At 36.3% G+C, this 23,435-nt stretch overlaps 1 protein-coding gene across 1 annotated transcript in view; it reads right to left on the bottom strand.

Annotated features, from left to right (window-relative positions):
- LOC107102383 (fibrinogen C domain-containing protein 1-like) overlaps positions 1-16,706 on the bottom strand; it is a gene marked incomplete at its 3' end in the record, with an annotated part of 179,958 nt that extends 163,252 nt beyond the window's left edge. The window contains exon 1 of the mRNA XM_015401672.1: positions 15,785-16,706. Within this exon, the coding sequence (XP_015257158.1) occupies positions 15,785-15,856 (72 nt within the window). The remainder of the gene's footprint in view (positions 1-15,784) is intronic.
- Positions 16,707-23,435: the final 6,729 nt, after the last annotated feature.

The following is a 23,435-nucleotide window of genomic DNA, read 5'->3' as shown; positions in this document are numbered from 1 at the left end:
GGATGGATGGATGGATGGATGGATGGATGGATGGATGGATGGATGGATGGATGGATGGATGGATGGATGGATGGATGGATGGATGGATGAGATCTCACTGCACAAACCATGCCAAATTCATTTTTGATGCCATGTATGTCTGAGATGTCTTTGACAGCCAAATCTCATTTTTGAGGACATATTTTGAAACAAGAAATATAAGGTTAATATGTATACCCCAAAAAGACATCATAGCAAAGGCTTGTATGATTATTTTTCAGGTTTATGACCCTTTTTTCAGTTTCCTATGGGGCCCTATTATTTAAGTTCCTTAACTTGCTTTAAACCTTGCAGAAATCATTCATTCTCACCTTTAGACTGGAATTCGCCTATAGGGAGCAGACCTCACATGCAAGAACCAGGAAGGGACTCTACTTGACTTTAAGTAGAGCTTCATCGAAAGTAGATACCAAGATTCTAATGCAGGGAATTCAAAACCAAACGAATCAATTGCAAGTCTTAGAAGAACAAACAACTGACAAGTAAACAGACAGAGTGGAAAATGACCATGGGGAATTGATACTAAACAATGAAAACTTAGAAGTATATGCATCAAGAGGACATGAGAAGCAAAGAGTATATGTAAACATAGACTAGCCTCACACACTAAGGCAACAGCACAACCATAACCTAAAAGTTACAAAATATACATAAATCAGTGAGCAGGATAACTTATGACTGTTTCCAAACAATAAGTTCTGCTGCGTCCTTGGATTCTATAAAGCCCTTAGTTATGATGGAAAAAATTGTAGTGAAGAAAACATCACAATAAAATTTCTTAAAACAAACTAATATTTCCTTTATTTTAAAAGTAGTATACAATACAGTCGAAATTTTTCTGTACAGACACACCGTCTGCTCAACAATGACATGAGACCTTTAATGATTCATGCCTTCATCCTCCAATCTTTTCAACATTACCTTGGTTACTCTTTACTCTCCACACTAGTTCTAATCTATATTTTCATTATTTTTCAGCTTTGACTGAGCCCTATTACTTTCTTTTCTTCATCATTTTCTATTGCCTCTTCAACCTCTTTCAAGGCCTTCCAGCCACCTTGCAATGTAAGACATCTGATATTGAAATGTTCGGTTCCTGCATGTCAGCAGCAGACATGGAAAGGGAGAAAATGAGAAAAAGACATTGAAAAGTGGGTGGGTCAGATAACAAAGGCAGATAGAGGATGAGCGAGGCCACAAGCACAGTGGACAGCTGCTGTCATCTATAACCTTCAGACTAGAGCCTTGTAAAGTCACAGGATCCGCAGTATATTCATGTTACACAAAATGGATCTCTCTGCATAACAATCCTACACAAAAGAGCATACTGTTCTATTAAGGTGCTAAATGACTTTCTATGAAAAAAGCTTACTTATGTAACAACTTGACAGTAATGGCTCATTACTGCAATGCTCCACCAACACACAGACTACTCTCACATGTTCATACCTTCGTTTTCAACAACGGGCCCACTCTCCTGTTAACAATCAGACTAGTCACAAAAGATGAAGCAACAGATTTAACCTTTGACTATAGTGGATAGCGTGTTTATGATAGAAGGTGAGAATGAAAAATAAACAGAATGTAGAAATCAAGAGTCGATTAAATGTGTTTGTGTAAAGATGTTTCTGTGGGAATATAAACGACAAATGGTAGCATAACACCTTTGAAATTGATTATAGTGCATTCTAATTGAAATTCCAAGTAAAGGCAGTGCTGTCATCGAGGAAAAAAAGGAAAACCAAAATAAAACATCTACAGCCAGCTTCTACCTGTAGATTAAGCTATTTTAAATGTACTATCTGAAGCACATATGAAAAAACAAAAAAAAAAAAATATGGGTAATGTTAACATAAACCCAAAAAGCTACTTTTATTGAAAAGATTAGTATATAGCTGAAACAATTAATCGGATTAATCATGATAAATTGATTATAATATAATCGTCAACTAATTTACTATTTGATTAATCATTAACTGGAGTGTAGAGACTCTAAAAGGTGTCTTTAGTTGACAGAGCAACCCACTTAAGCAGTAATTATACCAAAATTGTGAAAAGAATATGTAAACATTTAGCATCTAAGATTATAAAAAATGCACTATCCAGAACCGCTCATATGGAGAAGTTTTAGTTTCACTTGATTTGATCTAGTAAAAAGTCGTCTTTAAGCAACCTTTTGCTATAAAATCATTAATTCGATCATTGAAAAAATAATGGACGGGTTAATCGATTTTGCAAAATAATCGTTAGTTGCAGCCCTAGTTGTGTATTAACCTACTTTTTAGATACTAATAATGCAGCATTATGTAATACAATATGGCATTATAAACAAACATATGGATACAATCCCTTATTAGAAAGTATAATAGGTATGTATTAAAGTTCTATAGGGTGCATGTTAGTCTTTTATAACAAACCTTGGCTTTGCAAAAAAAAAAAATGTAATTATATCATGGCTTTGCAAAAAGATATATATTTGCCACAGTATTTCACAATATTGTGCTGTCCAATCCACTGTTACACATAATATAAGAGCTTTCAATGCAGCTAAATACGATAGGTACTGTAATGGTTCTATACAATAAAATATGATGCAACACAAAAGTGGAAAGATCCAATGCAAATGTTTGAATTTTGGTCTAATTAGAGAAGTTTGTTGGGTTCTATTACAACAGACGCTTTGAAAAGAGCATGGAACTGTTGTTTTATATGTAGACCTTATCTCTAATTAACCTAACAGAAATATATATTAAGAGTAAGATATTTTACATAACCCCAAAAAACCTTTGGGAAGAAAGAAAGTTAGAACAAAGTTAATGCATGGTTTAAGGATCAAGTTACTCTCTTAAAATAGTTGTCTAATTTAATCATGTGAAGAAATGCAGATAGATGTGTTAATGGGATACTTCATCATTTGTGCTTGAGCTTTTCAGATTCCACTGAGATGCAGTTGTTTGTATTGACAGCTCAGGTTTTTCAATTCTTCTTGAAACTGCATATTCCAGTTTTTTATTAGCACACATCTGTCATGTCAGGGAATGTATTTATCCACATTACAAAAGAAACTAAAGTACAGTGTGGGAAGGCATCATTATTGGCAAAAATAGTGATTTAGCACTGTTACATGCTGCTGTTTAAATGATGACTTTGTCAGGGAATGCCTTCATTCTGCACATACTTCAAAGAATGAAATATTTCAGGGACTTAAATGCTGAAGAGCTGCCAGAAACATCCGGCATGCTATTAAGAGAAAACATAAAAAAGTAGAACAGTGGAGTCATTCAAGTCCTGCATCCACAAAGATTTGGTAGTTTGTCATTTTGTTAGATGGTCTCATGCATGTTTAAAAAATTTACAAAGGAAACCACATAGCAGAATAGCAGCTTATTAGATTTTATGAAATTCTATTTAGACCATTTTAAATATCTTAATATGAAGTTTGATTTACACAGTTGTATTTTCAGGGACAAAGCTCAAACCTTGAATGTAAAAAGGGCCCTTTTTAATGGAAGCATATATTAATACTTAAAAAGGATTAGAGATGGTAATAATTTACTGGAAGCGATTTTGATTAAAAAATTCAAATTATAATGAAATATAAATATATCATCAAGGAGCAAGCTGCATCACCCTACTGTGTCCCAGCCAGCTCCAAACAAAAAGGAGCTTGGGATTTTCCTTTTATCCTTGTTTTTCCATTATTCTTATGGCTAAGTAGTCTTGAATTATTTTCTTTGGATCATTGCTCAGGGTTTCTCCTCCTCCAATAGAATCTATGTATCAGTTCCACATCCTGCTTGTTTTTATCTTTCAGATGGTTCTGGTTCAATACTTTTTTTTTTCCTGTGTCTCTGTTTTCATCTCAAGGGATTAGCTACCTTTTACATGTGTGCTGAGCTTCTAAGTGCATTTTCTCCTGTTGCAGGTAATATTTCTTAAGTAACCTTCTTCCTTAGACTCTAATGTTAAATATTATCAGCAATTATGTTGTTATAATTACAGCAAAATGAATAGAATAATTGTTACAAACTATAAACTGATCTTTCCAATTATATTTATTATAAAGAAGGTTTCTAAATGTTGGATTGTAGTTGCAGGACTGTATTTCCAACATAGGAAAGAAACTGATTTCACTTTCTAGCAAGACATGGCACAAAACAGCAAAAGCCCCAATACATGCTCTGATAATTGTGGAATATATTTTATTAGTCAGAAAACTTTGATTTCCTAAACAACTAAAAGAAAAACATTGGTTAATATAATCCTGGCCAAAAGTTATCCCTCTGATATCTTCATTCCTGATTCTATATTCTTCTCGCTTTCAAAGAGATCCTAAATATCTAGATCCGTGCTAAATCCAGCTCTGCATGCTGTCTCTTCATGGGCGCCACTGTCTCTGAACCATACAGTACAACATTGCTGGTGCTGTACTCCTCGCCTTTCATTCTCACGGGCAGTCTCTTATCACATAAATCATCTGACACTTTTCGCCACCCATTCAAACAGGCCTGGAAGTACTCAAGCTTCTTTATCTTTGCTCCATATGACCTCACATCTCCACTTGGGTCTCAGATTCACGCACACGTATTATGTTTTGCTTCCCCTAGATCAGTAAAACACAATGCAGCTCCCTCTAACCCTCTCAGCAGCTGTCTCTTCTAGACACTTTCATAACACCACAAGTATATAATCAGGACCACTTTGCTTTTCCACTTTTCATCCTTTTCAATGCCTTCCTTACTAAAGCCGTCTTAATCTTTTCTCCGCCCTAAGGCCAAATTGGTCACTTCTTCTCTTATGTTTGGTCCCCTTCTTTTCCTTAATTATTAACTGTTCAAATTATTCTCTCCATCTTCCTATCACCCTGGTTGCAGCTGCCAGTATATAGATATGTCTATAGTTTTATAAAATTAAGAAATAAACAACACTCATGTAAACATAAATGCCTATATACTAAGAGAGAGCACAGAAAAAAAGCGCATTATTTGAACTGTTTAGGGCTGGGTATTTTTTGCCAAGGTCTTGAAACAATTTGATTTCGATTCATTCAGTTCTGAATCGATTCATTTTGATTCAATTCAATCTGTTTTTACAGTAAGGAAAGTGGTTCAATTGCGTTTCAAAATACTCATGTATTTTATTTTTTCCTGTCATAAACACAAAGTGCAAACTTGTAAATTTGACAGTTTAAAATTGAGATGCAAACAAAACTGTCTCAAAACTTCAAACTTGTAGTGAAAAGTGAAACAAAAGTGAAGCCTCACGTTAGCAAGCAGACGTGACACGGTGGGGATCTTCAGAACTGCTTGTGAGGCTAAGTTTAGTGTGTGGGCAAAACAGCAGACATGCATGAGCACAAACCATATTTGCAGCGTTGTCTGTAACAACTACAGGGTGTTTGCTGGTCAGCCCCAATTTGTTTACGGCTTCCATCAACCTTTTGGCTATATTTGCAGCTTTGTGGTATTCTCAGAGGTCTGTAGCACATGAGACACGAGGCCCCACTCATCTATGTAGTGGGAAGTCGTCGCTATGTTGGAATGCGTTGTGCCGACTTTGTCTGCTAAATGCATTTTCATTTGGATGTCCTCTTTTACTCGTGTGTACATCATGGGAATAACCTTTTCAATCAGATGTTTACGCTGCACCATAACATAGTGTGGTTGAAGCCTTAATTTTCCACTACAGAGTGAACACAAAAGTTGCAATAGCCTCTGGTATCTTAACTCACCATGGAGAATCTGCTGGTAATGCTATTGAGACCCTTATTTTTTTTGTTTAATTATGTGTTAGCACAGTGTGATATCTAGTCAAGTGATTCCTGAGATTTGTAGTGTTTCTACAATACCTGAACTCAACTTGACAGATCTTGCAAACCACCTGTGTTTTATCCAGCACATTATCTTTAATTATTTTAAATCGAAAATGTTTCCAGACATCAGACTTTAGTTGGGACGGCTTGCTGAGGGGTGTGTTACTTGCGTTGTGATTCGCTCACACCTGCTCATTTGAAATTTAATGTTAGGGACGTCACTATAAAACTAATCAATCTTATTTCCTACTCTTTGATTTTTTTCAAGGTTTTAATTGATTCGACCTACAATGGTTTTACTGGTTTTTTTTACCCAGCCCTAGTACTGTTAATTTGGAGCCTTTGTCAAAGGATTATCTGGACTTTGACAGTGAAGATGAAAATCTACACACAAATGAAATTTTAAAAGATCCTATCATATGTTTTCTTGGTGCCACACAGGACAAGGCAGGGAAGACTGATGCTGAGGTTGTTACAGGCTGCACTGCTGCCATGGCATGACCCCTCCCCCCAAAGGGAAATCACAGGCTCAGTGAACCGCAGAAGTCTCTTTGCACTGTTACAGTCCACAATGCCTCTTTACCTCCGGCCGGATCAGCAAGTGCATTAATTTGACAAGGGCACCCCCAACAAAAAACAGAAGACATCCAATACACACACCACCCCACCACCCTGTGACAACCTTCCAATATTACAAAAATCCTTCACCTACACGATAATGTAAAATATGGTAGCTGTAACCGTAAATGTCATATCATTACTCTACAAATCAGAGGTGTTTTAATCATGATTATTATAGTTTGACAATTAATCATAATCATAATTTAAAGGTGGCAATTTTCATTTTGCTCATGCTATCTTATTAACTGTCATTTGCATAGGGCTTTTTAACAAGCTGTAGCAAGTGACAGTGAAGGCTGGCATCTGTTGAGCCAATAAACTGGGGGTATAGTTTAAAAAAAAGATACTTATATTCAATTAGTGTTCATCTTTTCTGATCGTGGTTGTCATTTTCTGACTCAATGTAGCTTCCTAGTTTGTTTTCATTATTAAAAGCATTGACACCATTCTTATTAGCTCTGCTTTGGTCACTATTAACTGTGTTTATTTCTTCTGCCTTGCAAAAGTATTCACACTGCTTTAACCTTCTTATACTTTTTTCTCATTTTACAACAGTACCGGTAGATCTTCTTAGAATTGTATGTACCAGATCCACACAAGGTTGTGCACATTTGCAAAGGGCAGATAAAGTTATGCATGATTTATTATTTAGTACTAAGAAACATCTAAAAAATGCAGTTATCCCCTCTTAAAAAAATGTGCTTATGTCAACTGGAAGGTAAACTTCTGCCCCAGGCTCTAACTCCATTATTCTTCAATCCCTTCTGACTGATGTACAGTACCTGTCCCTGTTGAGACAAACAAACTGTAGGATTGGCGTGCTCAGAAAGCATTTTGCAGGTAAGCCAATAAGGTCCAATTGATGCCATATACTCCTGCTTTCTCTGCTCTGCTTTAATTCGAACCTGCTCTACTTTCTGTTGAGCTAAAAGAACGATTTCCTCTTCAAAACATTTAATGAGTTCCCTACTTGGCCTGTGGAAAACTGATAAAGGACTTTCTATCACTATCTTTCAACAATGACTTTTTTCTTTCCACTGATCCAATAAATCTATATCTGAGGAGTGCATGACTAATAGTTTTTCCTATCAACAGATTCTTGACCGGAGCTTTAGATTTCATGGCCTTGCCTCTCTGATTAAATGCTTTCCTTGCTTGACTCACATTAGGAGGACAGACCTACCATGTCTAAGGTTTTCTTCTATACTCTGTCAACTCAAAAGACCTGCATTACAGGTAGATGCATAACATTCGGAAAGTTGTTTGACATCTTAACCCTGTCTTCAACAATTTCCTGTTGTAAACTATTTCCTCCACATGTAGTGTGTCTTACTCTGAAGACAACTGTTTACACTGAAATTCATTTTATTTTCTTTGGGCGGGGATGTTAAAAGGAAAATGTATAACAGAGATGTGTTTGTACTACATTGTTTTTGTTTAATTAATTAATTTCACTTCGACTTCACAGATTTGTTTGTTCTGGTTTATCCATTGAAATCTGTAACATGGACTAAGGTTTGAGAAAATGTATGAAAAATTGATTGGCTTATAGATTTAAAGCAGAGCTTTTTGTCAGTAGCATGTTAGTAACATACTCCAGGTAAACGGCCATGCCAACCTCTGATGGGTTTGTCAAGTGTGACTAAGTGACAGGTGTTGAGCAGGGCTGTCAGTTAGTTTTTCTGTTTTACACAAAAGCTTAAAATCAAAACCTGTCAAAAGAGCCTGAGCTCTCAAGCAGTTTATTTTTTTTCGCTCTGTTTGGGCTCTGTTGTCTTAAGCAGACTTTGCATCAATTTGCCACAACATGTCAAAGTCCCCAGTCAAACCTAAAACTCAGCTGTCTCTTACCACTAGCTTGGTTTCATTTAAGGGTCTACTTAAATGAAACCTATTTATTGATATAATTTTAGGCTCTTTTAAACCTTATCACATTTAAACTGTGTTGGGCATTAAAAATCTATCATTGTAAAAGCCACCAATATTGTTTTGTTACTGTTAACCTCTAACATCCTCAGTAATCCTCAATTTTCTGCAAGCCCAAATGAAAAAGCAAATAAATAAGGAACTGTAAGGACACATGACATGTGTGATACTTAATTTGAAAGCTAACATCTTCTGGTTTCTGAACATTCAAATGAAAATAGTGTAACTAAAACACTGCATCAGTTCAAACAAGACTTGTAGTAAAGTTACTTTTTATTCTCAAAAATATGAGGTATTTTTAAATTGCAGTAACAAAGACATGCCTGATAGCATGCATTAGTCATTATATTACATTTATTCTGCATCATGTCAACCGCAACTGCAAAAAATGTCAGATCTCTAGATATAACAGTTTCAGAGCTAGGGACTTTTAACTTCTCGTGTCACTAGTGTCTCCAAATCTCTCCAAATGTGCCAAATTATGCCACATTGTGCTAATTGCTTTGACACAACAATTTGATACATAAAATCACACTGAAGCATTTTGATGACCACAAAAATTTTTTGAAGCTTATATGTTTTTCTAATTTCTGATATTCCAGTGTCTAATGCAACTATGCACTGATACTAAAGGCTTTATTCAAATTAGCCATGCTTACCTTTGTTTGAAAGCGATGTACATTGCGTGTGGTCTTAACCAATAGCAGCCAGACTTTATGAGGAATAATAGGATGGGACTCCATGCTTAAGGCGATGAATAATAGCTCATTATATTTCAAGAGCTCGCACAGAGTCAAATCTAAACAGAAATGAATTTTGTTTTATAGGCTGGAAAGTGATGAAAACAAGCATACATAACATTGAAAGGACGTGTTAAAGTTACTGTGCTGTTATTAGCAAGACGGTTAGCATTACCTTTGAGGATCGAAATGTTCTGATTGCCAAAATTTGACTTTATGTGGCCATTTTCTCATCCTGGACTGTTTACTACAGATTTGCTGGGTTAGATTTAATCTTTGGATGCTTTGGATTGGAGTTTTAATATGGCCTCAGGAATGCTTCAACGGTAGGAAGCAGAAGTTTTATTTTAAAAAATATGATTTGACATGCTGCTATATCTTTATTAATTGTGCTTTAGTGCTTACGGTGTCCATAAAATTAACGTAGTGATTGAAATGTAGAGAATCTGAGCTTTCAACTCCTTTATAACATGTCTATGATGTTATTAACATGTCTATTTAACCATTGTTATTTTTGCAAAGTTTAATAAAAATACAAACAACTGGTCACTGGCAACCCTGCGGATTTTATTAAACTTCCTTGTAGTTGCTTTGTAGAAATGCTAAAAAGATTTATTGAAAATGATTCAAAACAAATTACATATGAACACAACTAGACTATAAGCTTCTCGTTGTATTTTCTTTATAGGTAAAGGCCTTTTGACTTCTACATGAAAGCAGTTTTTTTTTCATCAAATTGACTGGAGAGTTGATGATAGAGAGCCAAGCTTAGGATCAGTTTGTAATGATAACAATTTAATCATGTCCTTGTTTTTGTTTTTTCCATATCCATTCTTTACACAATGTTTCATTAGATTTAGCCCATAAAATTCTTTGACTAATGTGGTGAAAGGATTGAGTTCTGGCCTAAAATACACAGCTTTACAGCAGTAATCCATCATGTCGACAGTTGACACTAAAGACCTCCCTCTGTGATGATTTGTGATGGCAAAGGTCCCGACAAAATGGCACTTTATGACATTGTCGAAGTGCGAATGGTCTGTGCCACCACATGTGGGTGTGTGTTTAACTGAATTACTGCGGAAAGATAAATCCTGGCAGGGACATCTAAACCTGATATAATTTCTAATTGGGTCGCTGCAGAGGCTCGTTCTGATACACTTTCGATAGCAGAAGGCTGTGTGCTAATAATAGCTTTGTTTTGTATCTAAGGGAGGTAAATCTTTCATTTTAAAATGTTAGACATATTTAGTATCAGACATGATAAAGAAGTATAAAATAACTTAAATTGCTCTTTTATCTCAGTGGCTATGCACAGAAAGACGTTGAAATATTAAAGCTTACCTTTTAGAAAAATATATTTTCACTGTTAGTTAAATCAGCTGCAACCCCTAAAGTAGCTCCTCTAACTCAACATTTCATCATAAGCTTTTAATGTTCGAGAAAAACTCTTTCTGTATTATAGAATTATTTCCCTGTCATAAAAATAAATGATGTGAAGTAAACTTAAATTCTAAAACCAAACTAAAAGGTTAAACAGATATAACTATCGTTTCCAGCTTCCCAAACTAGAGGACAATTCTGAGCAATTTTAAATGGTGCTGGATTAAAGATTTTGTAACTATAGTTTATATTTTCACTAGGACTACATTATTTGTCCTCTCAGTTAACAAAAAGAATAGCTCTCATCTAAAGTTCCCTGGGAAAATAGGCAGGACAACGAAAGGGTGAAAAGAAATTTCCAACTGCAGATATATTTGACCTTTTAAGACCGTAGTTTTTTTATTCACATACAATCTCAACCCGATATTACAGATCTCTGTGTTCTGTCACAAGATACCAGCTGATCATCTAAGATAAAATGTCTCTGTGCCTTAAAATCAGACAGCGAGAGTTCCAGCATAACAAGGGTGTGGCTTACAAGTTCCAGCATTGCAGATTTCCCTCAGGTGGAACCACTGACAGAGCATTAGCTCAGTGTCACAATCCTGACGTATATATATATTCTCCACCATACTGCGAATGCAAGGCATGCTGTTGAGCATTATTATCAGCGTGGTGTAATTTGCATCAGACTGCGCTCTTTTATATATTTCTAATTCAAATGGACACTGGATGATGCAATCTATCTCCTCATCCATCATTTTACCCTCAACCTTTACACCAGAGCAGGGGTCTCATCACACTGTCTCTGCTTTCACATAATACCCAATACAATTCATAGTAATTAGAAGTTTATGACTACCTCAGGAGGTGGATTGGGTATAAAACATTGGGGGGGCAACTTCAGCTTCTGTAAAGGGACATTTCAGCTGGTCAGAAACATGGCCACAACATTTAGACCGAGGAAAAAAAGGATGATCACATAGGATCTACTCCTTATGGTTGCTTGCACAGAAAGTAAAAACAGACATTGGAAAAATAGGCCCCTATAGCATGTTTTAGTATCTCTGAATATACAGTTCAGGAATGCCCACAATAAAAATACTATCTGTACCTTGGAGACCAATGTAATAGCGCTGTTTATTGTTTCACAAAATGCCTGTTTGCATATTGATGACAGTAACATGCAAACATGTATTTGGTGAGAAATGAGTATTCACCGTAGGGATGCAAAGGTTTGTGGTATTGCTAATTTGGTTGAAACATTTCTCAACATGGGATTTTCCACTTTAAATGTGCTCGAATTCGACAATCTGAAAGTAAAACAATACCCTCCCCAACAATCACCATAAAAGGGAAATGTATTGTAAGCCTTTTTAAACATCTCTACCAGAGGTGCTAATAAATCCCTTTTGGTAAGTACTAAGAGGTTTGCCAACATGTTTGTTTATTCTTCATTTAGATCCATTTGGGTTGTGCAGGGTAAGCTGAGACTGTATAAACTGACAATTTTTGTGATTTCTGAGTTCGCTGAGTTGCCATGGCACAGCTGTTTTCTGTGGGGGGTTTTTCTCTCTCTCACTTCTGGAAACTTAGGTGATCTCAAGGAGATATTGATTGCATCCAGTCCAGGAGGGGCAACCCCACTGGGCCTCGCTGTCTTCTCAGTTATGCTGGCTGTGTGTCTGAAAACACAGGCCATGTTCGGTAAGTAGGAGAAATCACAAAGATAAACATGGAGGAAAGCCAAATACACTGCATGGGAAACAAATGAAACTGTTCAAACAATTATCTACTATTATATCTTTATATTAGCTTCCATGATGCTGTTTTTTTTTAAGATCAGCAGAATATAAATACAAAACAGAAACCCATCAACCATTGTTATAGTATAATAACTTAACTGGTCTTTTATCAATGATATGAAAGCAAAACATCCCTTGTCTTTCCTTTTCCATCAATAATATCCAATATGGATATTTCACCTGAAAATTCACATCATAATAGCTTAAAGTAAAAGCTTGTGGGGAAATCTGTGTTATCCTATCAAAAAAACTGCATAAAAGCTTATTTTTCTAAAGTCTAAAACCCTGCCTCTCTTCTGTCACAAAAATACAAGGTGTTCAGCACTTTCAGGAAGGAGCATAATATCCAGCCTTACAGGAAAAATCTCCTTTCCATATTTGGTCATCAAAGTACAGACTGAAACCTCTAAGAGCTCTCTATTACCTGGCCCCTCCTCACTCCTTCTAAAATGACTGTTGGAAGCGTGAGCTTGGAGATAAAGATTTGGTGTAAGCACTCAAGATTAGAGATACAGCTAAGGGATCACACACATATGCAGAGAAAACGAGTTCTGTGTGACTCTGCATGACAGCAAAATAACAAATGGAGTGGAAGGAGACAGATTGATGGGGGGGGAGCATTAGCAGTCCCCATTTCCCACAGCCGCTCATCTCATCCTACGTCCCTCCTGATTCTGCTTGCCGCAGCCAGCATTGAGCTTATGGAAGGTATTTGTTGTCTTGTCATCCTCTAACCTTCCCAGTCAGCATCAATAAAGTATTGAGATTTCTTTCTCCATCAACATACACACACATGAAAAATGAAACTTTGCCCATCATAAATAATTTTCCATTCAGTCTGTTTTCCAGACTATGTCTATATTCACGTCTCTCGAAACTGCTTGGTTTTGCCTAATACAGGATTACATGAAAGTCTCACAAATGTGAGATATAGTAAACTAAGTATTGTTTTAATTGACTCAACTAATTATGGCTTCTGTACTGGCCTAGCTCATATAGTGCAGTAATTACATTGACACTAAAATGGGCACCAACAGAAAACCTGAAAGACCTCTTGAAATAAGGCCTAAAGGCAGAAACTATAGGTTGCATAAGACCCAGAGCAGAATTGTCATCTAGGAAACCAATTCACAGCTAACATTATCATCCATCACCCTTCTTAATTATTTGCTCACTAGGTCAACACAGGGAACACAGGGTTTAAAGTTAATATCCATGTCTATATAAGAGAATGGGTTTCGCTTCAGTCACTTTGGTCAATTTGCATTTTATAAATAACGCAAGTAATAAAGAATTGTCTTAAATGGGAAACATGCACCTTTTGTATAAATGCCTAAATCCTATAGATATATAAAGAATTATCTTGCAACTAAAACTCTTGCAATATCAGCACAATCAGCTTTGTGAGTTAACTTCCTGACAAAGGTTCAGGTTCGTCAGTAAAATCATTACAAGCACTACCGGACTGCTCTGATAACAATCTTCACTGCTGAAGTTCTTACTTAAAGAAGTAGACTAAAGTTTAGCTATTTTCAGTAACAAAAAGAAGAGAAGTTTATTATTATCATTATTGTAATTTTTTTATCACTTTAAACCTTGCATTTTTTTTGTCATTAATCAAAGGCTCCCCATTTGTAGACCCTGCTTACAGAGCTTATCATGCTAATCGGCATTAAAAAAATTTATTAAAAGTCAACTTTAACATTTTACTTTCTTTCATAACTGTGGCATCCTGTTTAAATCAAATGATGCTTCTTTGCCCTTAATATAAACAATAAGCAGGTAGGTAAACAAAAGAAACTGAATGTTTTAATGTTGCCCTTTTAGCTTCATATAGCTGATGTCTGCAGGTCACACTTCTAAATAAATCAGCTAATAATGTGAGCTGAGCAAATCTTTAGTACAAACACCATCTTTGGAGATCTACCTGTACATGTCAGTATGTCAATACTAATATAAGAGAAAACCTATTATAGTCATCCAATACTTTTAGTGAAACTTATGCAGATTGACTATACACACAGTTATATATCAAGCTTTTATTTCTGTAAGTTTCCAACCTGTTGTCTGTGCAGTTTTTTCCACAACATCTTTTCAACTCAACTTTCCAATAATGTGACTGGGTATAGGACTTCTAACAGTTTCAACTATAACATTTTGTAGCTAGTTTTACTAGGCTGTGTATATCAGACCAATATTCCTGTTACCTGTCTGTGAAAGTATTTCATTGACATTTTTGTAAAATCTTATGTAAAATTATTGTTTTTAAGAAATACATTTAGCGGTTTTCTTTCACTGTTGACTATATCACCTATGATCAATAGAAATAAACACCTAAAAGATATCATTCTGTGTAATGAATCTGTATATCACTTTCAAAATTTAATGGTATAATTCATTGAAGTACCCTTGTATAATGAATAGTGTGGCAAATGAGCAGCGCCCTGCTTGTCTGGAGGCTGAAAGCAGCAGTAGAGTTTGCTTGTGCCTCAGGCAGCCTCAGCCTAGAGGATTTGTGCCACTGGCATGTCTCCCTCACTGAGTAGCTTCATACATGCAGCCTGTTTAAATTTGATTTAGTTGTGCAAACGCCTTTTGACATAAAACTGATCCTGTAACAATGGGAAAATGTTCACAACTGTTCATTTTGCCTTATCATCCTTTTTTTCTTTCTTTCTTTTTTTGCAAGGGGTGTATACTAGAAGGTTATGGAACATAATCTCTTGCTTTAATGCATTTAACAAGCATCACAACCTGTCCCCGTTTTAATTAGAGGAGGACAAATAGGCTCATGGTGTTTTTACTGCCCTGTGCTGGCAGAGGCAGAAGGCTCTAATAGTGCCCCGAAATCCGATTCCGCGCTCCAAGGGAGCTCCTCTCCCTTATGGGCTGTCAATAACCCTCCACTGACCTTGTGAAAACACATTGACTATTCCCCAAAGTGAGCTTGCCTGACTGTAACACAACGCACGTCCGCTCCTGTCTCAATTCATCCGAGCGGGGAGACAGCCTAAACGGCTCAGGAGGGGTGTTAAAAGCAAGAACGCGTCCGTATGCCAAGTTTGGGAGGATTTCCATACATCAGGGAACATGCGTATAAAGCCCTGAGCTCTGCATGGAGATGAAATTTGCTGAAGACGCAGCCAAGATGCGTAAACTATGATCACCCACTGTGTTTTTTTTTTTTACTACTTTCAAAATGTACTCATTTCCATTTAATTGAATGTTTCTGATAAACAGCATTTAGGATTATGTGATGTGCAGGTTTCTTTGAGGAATATCAGCTCATTTCCACAGCTATGTGTTCTAATAACGTCTCCACAGTGCAGAGATTCGCCCGTGAGGCATATATATACCACCAAATTCAGCGTGGTAACATTGCACCAAGCACATGAACCACTCCTCAGAAGCACACAGCACAGCGTCAGCGAGAAAAACACAAATACATTTATAAATACCTGGTTTTTATGCCGAGTTCCATCTTCGAGTTCAGAAGAGCTGTTCATGTTTCCCCATCGGTCATTTACCATCCCACGGAGAAGATGCGCATCAGATCCGCCTGGTTTCTTTCCCGGTGTCAGAGAATAAACCCACTTTTTATTTTAGACTGATATTAAAGTCCGCACTTCAGGGTCAGCCTACTCCATTAGGGAAAAAACAAGATTTGAAGGTAATAAGGAAAAAATATTGGTAGAGATTTCAAGTTCTTCAGCCGCAAAAATTGCGCACCAAAACGAGACTTCAATTCCTACCCGGAGTTTCCTATTGAGTACTCCATCTCAACAGAAATAAAAAAACACGTGTATTATTTAAAAGCTCCGATGTTTTTTTATTTTTATTTTACTTAAATCCAATGTGCCTCAAATTGCTCTGGAGATAAATGAAAAAACATATAAATGATCCAAAGAGGAGAAGGTCAGTTTTTGCTTTTTTTAGTCGAGCAAATTCAAATTTTCCGTCCACTTCTTAAGAGAAGTTAAAAGGCTGCCAAAGTTAGAGTGCGTTTATTTGAGCAGGATTTAGATGAAGTCTCAAAATATCCGCGTCTTCGTTTCTTTTTAATACTTGTTTACGCGTCGGGAGGCTTTATGCCAAACCTGCAGGTGGATAGAGCCTCTCGTTGCCCATTTGCGCCAGTTGGATCAAAAGTCTGACAAGACGGGTGTGAAGATGGAGATCAGCGCGCATCTCCCCACCGGTTAGCCGAGCCAGCCCCCTCGTTCCTCTCCGGCTTTTAGTCAGTAGCCCCCTTTCCGTATGCGCGACGCGCTCCAAGGCTGCGTTTTCTCCCCTGCACCGCCCTGCCTCTGATTGCTGTACCACTGACTCACCGCCTCCTCTTCCGCTGAACACCGCACCGCTCCGACCCTCCTATTCCACCGCAACCAAGGCAGGACCAGATGATGAGAAATCAGTGGGTAAAGTGTCAATTGAGCACAGCAACAGAAAAGTTGCTTGTGGCGTTATGATTTGGAAATGAAGGAGTGGATGCTCTCACACTGGGCAAATGATAGGGATATCTGCTCCTGAAAGCAGCCTGGTCTAAAAACAATGCACTCTCATGGGAAAAATACAAAAATAAGGTTTAAAACTGTATTTTTTTTACATATGCAAGTGAATTCAAATAACTGTATATACAACTTAAATCTATTTCTATAGATTTTTATGTGTTAGAAGTAAAACTATTTTGCAAATCCATTAATCTGTTGATTTTAATTTTTTTTTTTATTAATAATTGGATAGCCAAAGATTCCTTATAGAGAACTTTTTGCTAAATTAAACCAATTGAAAGTAAAACTGTTCCACTTGGGGAATACTGGATAAAGACAAAAAAATAATAATAATCTTAAATGCAAAATATTTACATATTTTTTAACGATCTTGGTATAATTACTGCTCTAAGTGGCTTTGTCAGCTAAAGGCATGTTTTACAGTCTCTATACTCTTATTAACTATTAATCGATTTCTAAATCAATCGACAATTATTGCAATAATCGCTTAATCGCGATTAATCCAAATAATTCTTTTAGCTTTATTTTGAAGTGTTTTAAGATTTATTTTGATAGATCTTTACAAAAATCTTTACATATTATTTTTAGACAATTAAATATTACATCAGACCCATGAAAGATTCAGATCCTTGATATACACTAAGGCTCCTGACTTACAAGTTGTTCAATAGGCTGTCATTGACACCCTACACACAAGGAAAGTAAGCCATAAAAGGTCATTGCCTAACCATACTGTAGTTGTTTTTTTTTCCACTCTTGACAGACTGCTGTATCCAAACCTTATTATAAGAGAGTTGAGCAAGCAAAAGTGTTGTTGAAAAAATGTGCACAAGCTAATGGAAAATGACAGCTTTGAAACAATTTTGAAGGAAAACCCATTTAATGTGTAAAATGTGTGGAGCGGAGTTAGATCACCAGGATGTATCCTGGACATGGGCTTGCGAAGCCACTCCCGGAAGAGGGTAGTAACTAGATACATTTACTCAGTTACAATACTTAAAGGACCACAGGAGAGACTGGACAGAGACTTTTAACTGAGAAAATACTTTTTGCATTACTTATATCTAATAATGTGCATTATAAATTTTTTGTGATTACTAAAAATATGATTTTTCACTGAACTATAAAACAAATTTTTTTATATTGACATATTATTTTACCATAACTTTACTTATTTCTATTAAATTTAAGGTTTCTGTGAAGTATATTCCATTACACATACCATATTTATTTAACACTAAAAAGGCTTAGTAGTATATTTTGGTCAAACTACCATTAACTACCATTTCATGATAGATTGTTACTTTTCTAAGTTTGTGCAGAATTAAGGATCTTATGTTTGCTGATATTATACGAACATAAATGTAATGGACTTAGAACACAGGATTCAAGAAAACCAGTAAAGCCCACAAAATTGCAAATGCAGTAATAACTTTCCAAAAATAGCATTGAAGTTAAGTGACAACTGTCTGAAATTGTACATAGGGCTTTTTTAAATATTGCTTTGAATAACTGTAGGTACTCATTTCTACTGCCTCAGCAAATTTGTAAAAGCTTTAGATTTCAGTTTACTGTATCCTAGTAATTTGTAATTTTATTAAGGATCCCCATTAGCTGTTGCCATGGCAAACAGCTAGTCTTCCTGGGGTCCACATTAAAAACATACAGTAAAAACAGTTACAAATATAAAAATTTCCAAAAATGTAATTTCTTCAAATTACTAAATTTGAAGAATACATGAACCTTAAAGCTATAGTTGGTAATCCTGTTCAGAAACACTTTTTTTTCTCTATTGAGTTTAATAGTCCTTCCATCCTGAAAGTGGTCAATACCTTATGGATTCAGAAAGGGGAACAAAAAAAAAAAATCAGATATCTTTGAGAGCTGGAAGCCTATAAACACTCTGACCAATCACTACCATTGAGTCTGAATGGAGAAAAAAAACAATCAGATGCATTGATCTACAGTATGTCCCTCCTCCACATGCATGCTGATCAGGTTCAGTTGTTGCCATAATTATTCGCACCACTTCACAAAACCTTTGAGGTAAGTATTGCTAAACATAACATGCTAAAACTTGGATGCTTAGCATTGCTAAACCTAGAATGCTACCTTGAAAGTCACAATAATCATAAAGTTTATTTACAGGTAAATGAGACATGAGGTAGCTAGGTTTGAAGTCCAAAGTGTATTGAAAGAAATGTTAGAGTCGGCTCCCCTCTGCTTTGCCGAGTTCTGCTGAAGATGCACGATTTAGTTTGAACGAAGGGGGGAGGGGGAGTGACGCTTGCAAATCTTGATATCTTCCCAGCATAACCAACCATAGCTTTAAATCTTGCTATATCTATTATACTAATTTGTATAGCTTACTAGTAAAAAGTTACGTTAGTCCCACAATGTAACAATTTGTGTTGCTGGAATCGCATTTCTCAGCACAGATTCCTATTTTTGACAAATCTTGGACAAACATGTACACGACAAAAATTCTTTTTCCCTAGAAATTCAGATTTGGCTTGAGTTGTAGTTTGGGCGGGAGAGCCGGTTATAGAAGGGGTGATTTAGGTGATTTAACAAGCAAGCAGTCTAAAAGAAGTTGACCTTATAAGAACTTGTGCCTTACATAGAATGTGGAGGTGAACATGATGAATTACAGAAGCTCAGTAGATAAAGACAGAACATCTGAGATGCAATACTTAATGAAAACAGCTGGGGGACAGGAAGCCAGAAACAGCTGAGTGAATCAGTGCCTTGCTCTCAGGCTCAGTTTAAATACCTCCAATCGTAATTTCTATCTCCTATTACAAGCGCCTGTGCCTTCACCTTTCACGGGGTAAAAAGTATGAATACTATCCAGGGCAGGAGAGGATCTCCTGGCTGCTGTGCTGGTTCCAGACAGACAGACATCACTGTGCGGCAAACACACATGAAGAATCCTTTTCCAATTAGGACTTTAGCCTTCCGGAAAAGAATGGCAAAAAACAAATTTACACAACGGCTTAAGCTCATTAATCCCCAAACATGAAACTGTGGACATTTGCATGTGTTGTACAAAGTACACGCTACTAAATAATGTATTTTTGTTAAACTACATGAGATGAGCGTTGCCTATTTACACTGTCATACAAAGAGTTGTGGACGACCTTATAGCTCCAAGCGGCAGCGAGGAACGTCAGGAGCAAGGGCATCTCAAATTTTTCTGTTCAGACCCTCTTAAATGTAACAAAAAGCATTTCATATATTTATCATACTTTAGTGCATTCTGGTTTCTGTCATATCACTGTACAACACATCAAATCTAACATTTGTTAATATATTACCTAGCTAGTTAAAAAATATCTGTGTCTAGCACAAATTAATATAAGTAGCTTGTTCTTATATACCCCCTGAGCCATTTACCACTGCGTCTTTCCCTTTGGTTGTTTTTAACCCTAAGCCTAAATGTTGATGTTTAGTCAATAAATTTGTCAGTTATTGTCTCGTATTAACAACATACCTGTCAACATCTGGCTTTGAAAAACAGGGAGATTTTTTTTCATCTGTGTATCTGTCCACAGGTTAATTATTTATCATCTCTTGCCTTGTAGTTTAAACCTGATGAAGGTTACTCTGAAAATTTTATTTCTGTGACATTCAAGTAATAATTTTTACAATGAAAAAAAGCAGTTTTATTTGTTGAAATGAGAACCAGAGGGCTAAATAATAAGGCAGTTTTACTGCAATGCATTTAGCACGCAGTAATGTAGATCAAATTAAAACGTGTGAACCACTGACTGCCACCATCTAAAGGATTAGATGGCTGTTGTCATGATAAAAGCTAAAGCCACTAAACTTCGTCTTCAAATTCATGCAATTAAAACAGAAAACCTATTCAAACCTATTCCTGTGCTCACTTCATTGGCACTAGGAAGCACACTGCTTCATGCTCCTAGTTCCTTCCTAGCTGCCAGTAATTCGAATAGTACTTATTATGCCAACTGCAACGCATTTCCGCCATTGCCCACAAGTGTCCTTAGTTTATGTCCATTAAATTAAATTAATGTCCATTTATTTAAGGCCTCGGTCTTGGCCTTTAAGAAATGAATTTGAAATATCTGAAAAATTATAGAGTTTCATAATACTGGCATTTTAAATAGTTTGCCCCTCTGCACTGTAGGGGATTGTACATCATGAGAAGGCAAAGCATAAAACATATAGAATGCTTCTACAGTGTTATGCTATTAAACAACAAAATAGTTTATTCTGAACAATTATGTATTACATAGAATGATTTACATAGCAAAGTTCTAAAAATATCAAACATATTGATTTAGACTGCTCTACGTAACTGATCTGGTTGCCTGGGCCTTGAGGATATCTATTTTCTAACATTATTGCGGATTTAACATTCACAGTGATTCATCACTGATTTTAATTTATTATTTATATTGATTTAAATGAACAAATCATGAAAAGTTAGCAGATATTTGCTTCAATGTTACATAAAAACTTTTGCAGAACTCAGTACACAATTCTCATTAATCTGGTTGTAAATAACAGTGACAATACTGAAAGAATATATACCAATTACTGTGTTTTATTAAAATTAGTTATGGCATATATAACCAAAGAGGTTTCAGCTATATGACCAAAAAGATTTGGGCATTTTTACTTTCTTTAGGGTGTGTGATTCACAGGTGATTAGAGGCATTATCCTTAGTGCAGAAAAGCAAAGCTGCTTTTCACTGTGTTGAGCATGTTCTCATAAAAGGAAGGGAAAGGAAATGTAAAAATAAGGTCATTTCTTACAATTTGGATTTTCTGTAGAGCCCAGATCCACCAGTAGACTGAGAATATGTTGTTAGGTTAGGGTAAGGCCTTTTGAAGTTGTAGTGATGACTACAGTATCTATAATTCTTCCCTTTTTTTCCTCTGTAGCATTTGGGAATTTATCCAGACTATATCCTGAACTCAATTAAGAATTAGAGCCTTAAAATGTGTAAGATAAAGAGCCTTGCAAAAGTATTTGCACCCTTGAACTTTTTGACCTTTCGCCACATTTCAGGCTTCAAACATAAAGATAAAATTTTTATTTTTTTGAAGAATCATCATCAAGTGGGACCCAATCATGAAGTGGAGCCAAATTTGTGATATATTTTAAACTTTTTTAATAAATAAAAAACTGAACAGTGGAGGCGTGCAAAATAAATTGCCCCCTTCACTTTCAGTGCAACAAACTCTCTCCAGAGGTTCAGTGAGGGTCTCTGAATGATCCTATGTTGACCTAAGTGACTGATGATGATAAATAGAATCCACCTGTGTGTAATCAAGGCTCTGTATAAATTCACCTGCTCTGTGATCGTCTCAGCATCATGAAGAAAGTGGCTCTACAAAGTATTGACTCAAGGAGGGGGAATAATTTTGCACACCCAATTTTTTTAGATCTTAAAAGATGATTGTGACCCACTTATTGGTGATTCTTCAGATAAAAACAAAATATCATATCTTTATGTTTCAAGCCTGAAATGTGCCAAAAGGTATAAAAGTTCAAGGGGGGTGAATTCTTTCAGAAGGCATTGTATAGGGATAAAGTGATTTTGGTAACTGCTTGCACAGGAGCAGTCATCCACAATTAACTTTAATTTAAAGAGAGTGATTCAAAAAGTTTGTCTAGTGTTGCTGTTGAATTGGCAGCTGAGTCAAAACTAAAGGTTTAGCTAGGGAAGAGAGAATTATGACTGGGTTGATACAATTAAATTAATTTCCATTTAGTGGTTATTGATTTCAGCTCAAATACATATATTGGGAGCTCTGATTTAGGGATTAACATGAAAACATTGATTCATCTTTCCTAAAAATAACAGCTATCAATAAAGAGAATAACAGTAATGCACCATGTCGGAAAGCTACGATCACATCAAGCTACTTTCTTGATCATAAGATTGACTTTATTACCCTACAATAGTGTGCTGTACTCACATACCTTAGTCCAATAGGGCTGTACCAATACCCAATACCTTCGGGGTATAGAACAAGAATCTTCTTGTTTGTTTGTTTGTTTTTTTACCCACAAGAAGGAAGTAACGCTTTCAGACTCTCGAAAATGTATAACAAGTTGTTTTATAAACTAAATAAACATAAATAGTTTCTACTAATTATACAAGAGCTTAAAAAAGTATAGAAGAGCTTAGAATTGATTGAACAGTATTAGATATACTCAGATAAAAGGAAAAGAGTTGAAAGCTGTTTTTCGTTGGCATACTGATAAAGCGTAGGCTGTGTTAGGGCTACTGGCGCAATGGCTAACACGTCTGACTACATATCAGAAGAGGCTGGGTTCCTGGCTAGCTCGTTTGTTTGGGGAGTAGCCTAGGGGTTAGGGCATAGTGCTTGGAATCATGAGGTTGTGAGTTTGAAACCCACTTCCAGAGACTGGCCCTCTGAGCAAATACCCTTAACTCCATACTGCTGCCCTGGGTGTCGCGAATAAAAGTGTGAGAAAAATAAAAATAGTGGGGCATGCAGGTGTCTCAGTGGTTAGCGTGCACCACCCACCTACGGAGGCCTTACCCCAGGCTCACACCGACTCCGTCTTACCGTTGCGGTGCGGTGGGTGCGGCGC

The sequence above is a fragment of the Cyprinodon variegatus genome, unplaced genomic scaffold (assembly GCF_000732505.1).
Source record: "Cyprinodon variegatus isolate N-32 unplaced genomic scaffold, C_variegatus-1.0 Scaffold1246, whole genome shotgun sequence".
Classification (NCBI taxonomy): Eukaryota; Metazoa; Chordata; class Actinopteri; order Cyprinodontiformes; family Cyprinodontidae; genus Cyprinodon; species Cyprinodon variegatus.
Note: the sequence above shows the minus strand (reverse complement) of the source record. Positions and strands in the feature narration are given on the sequence as shown.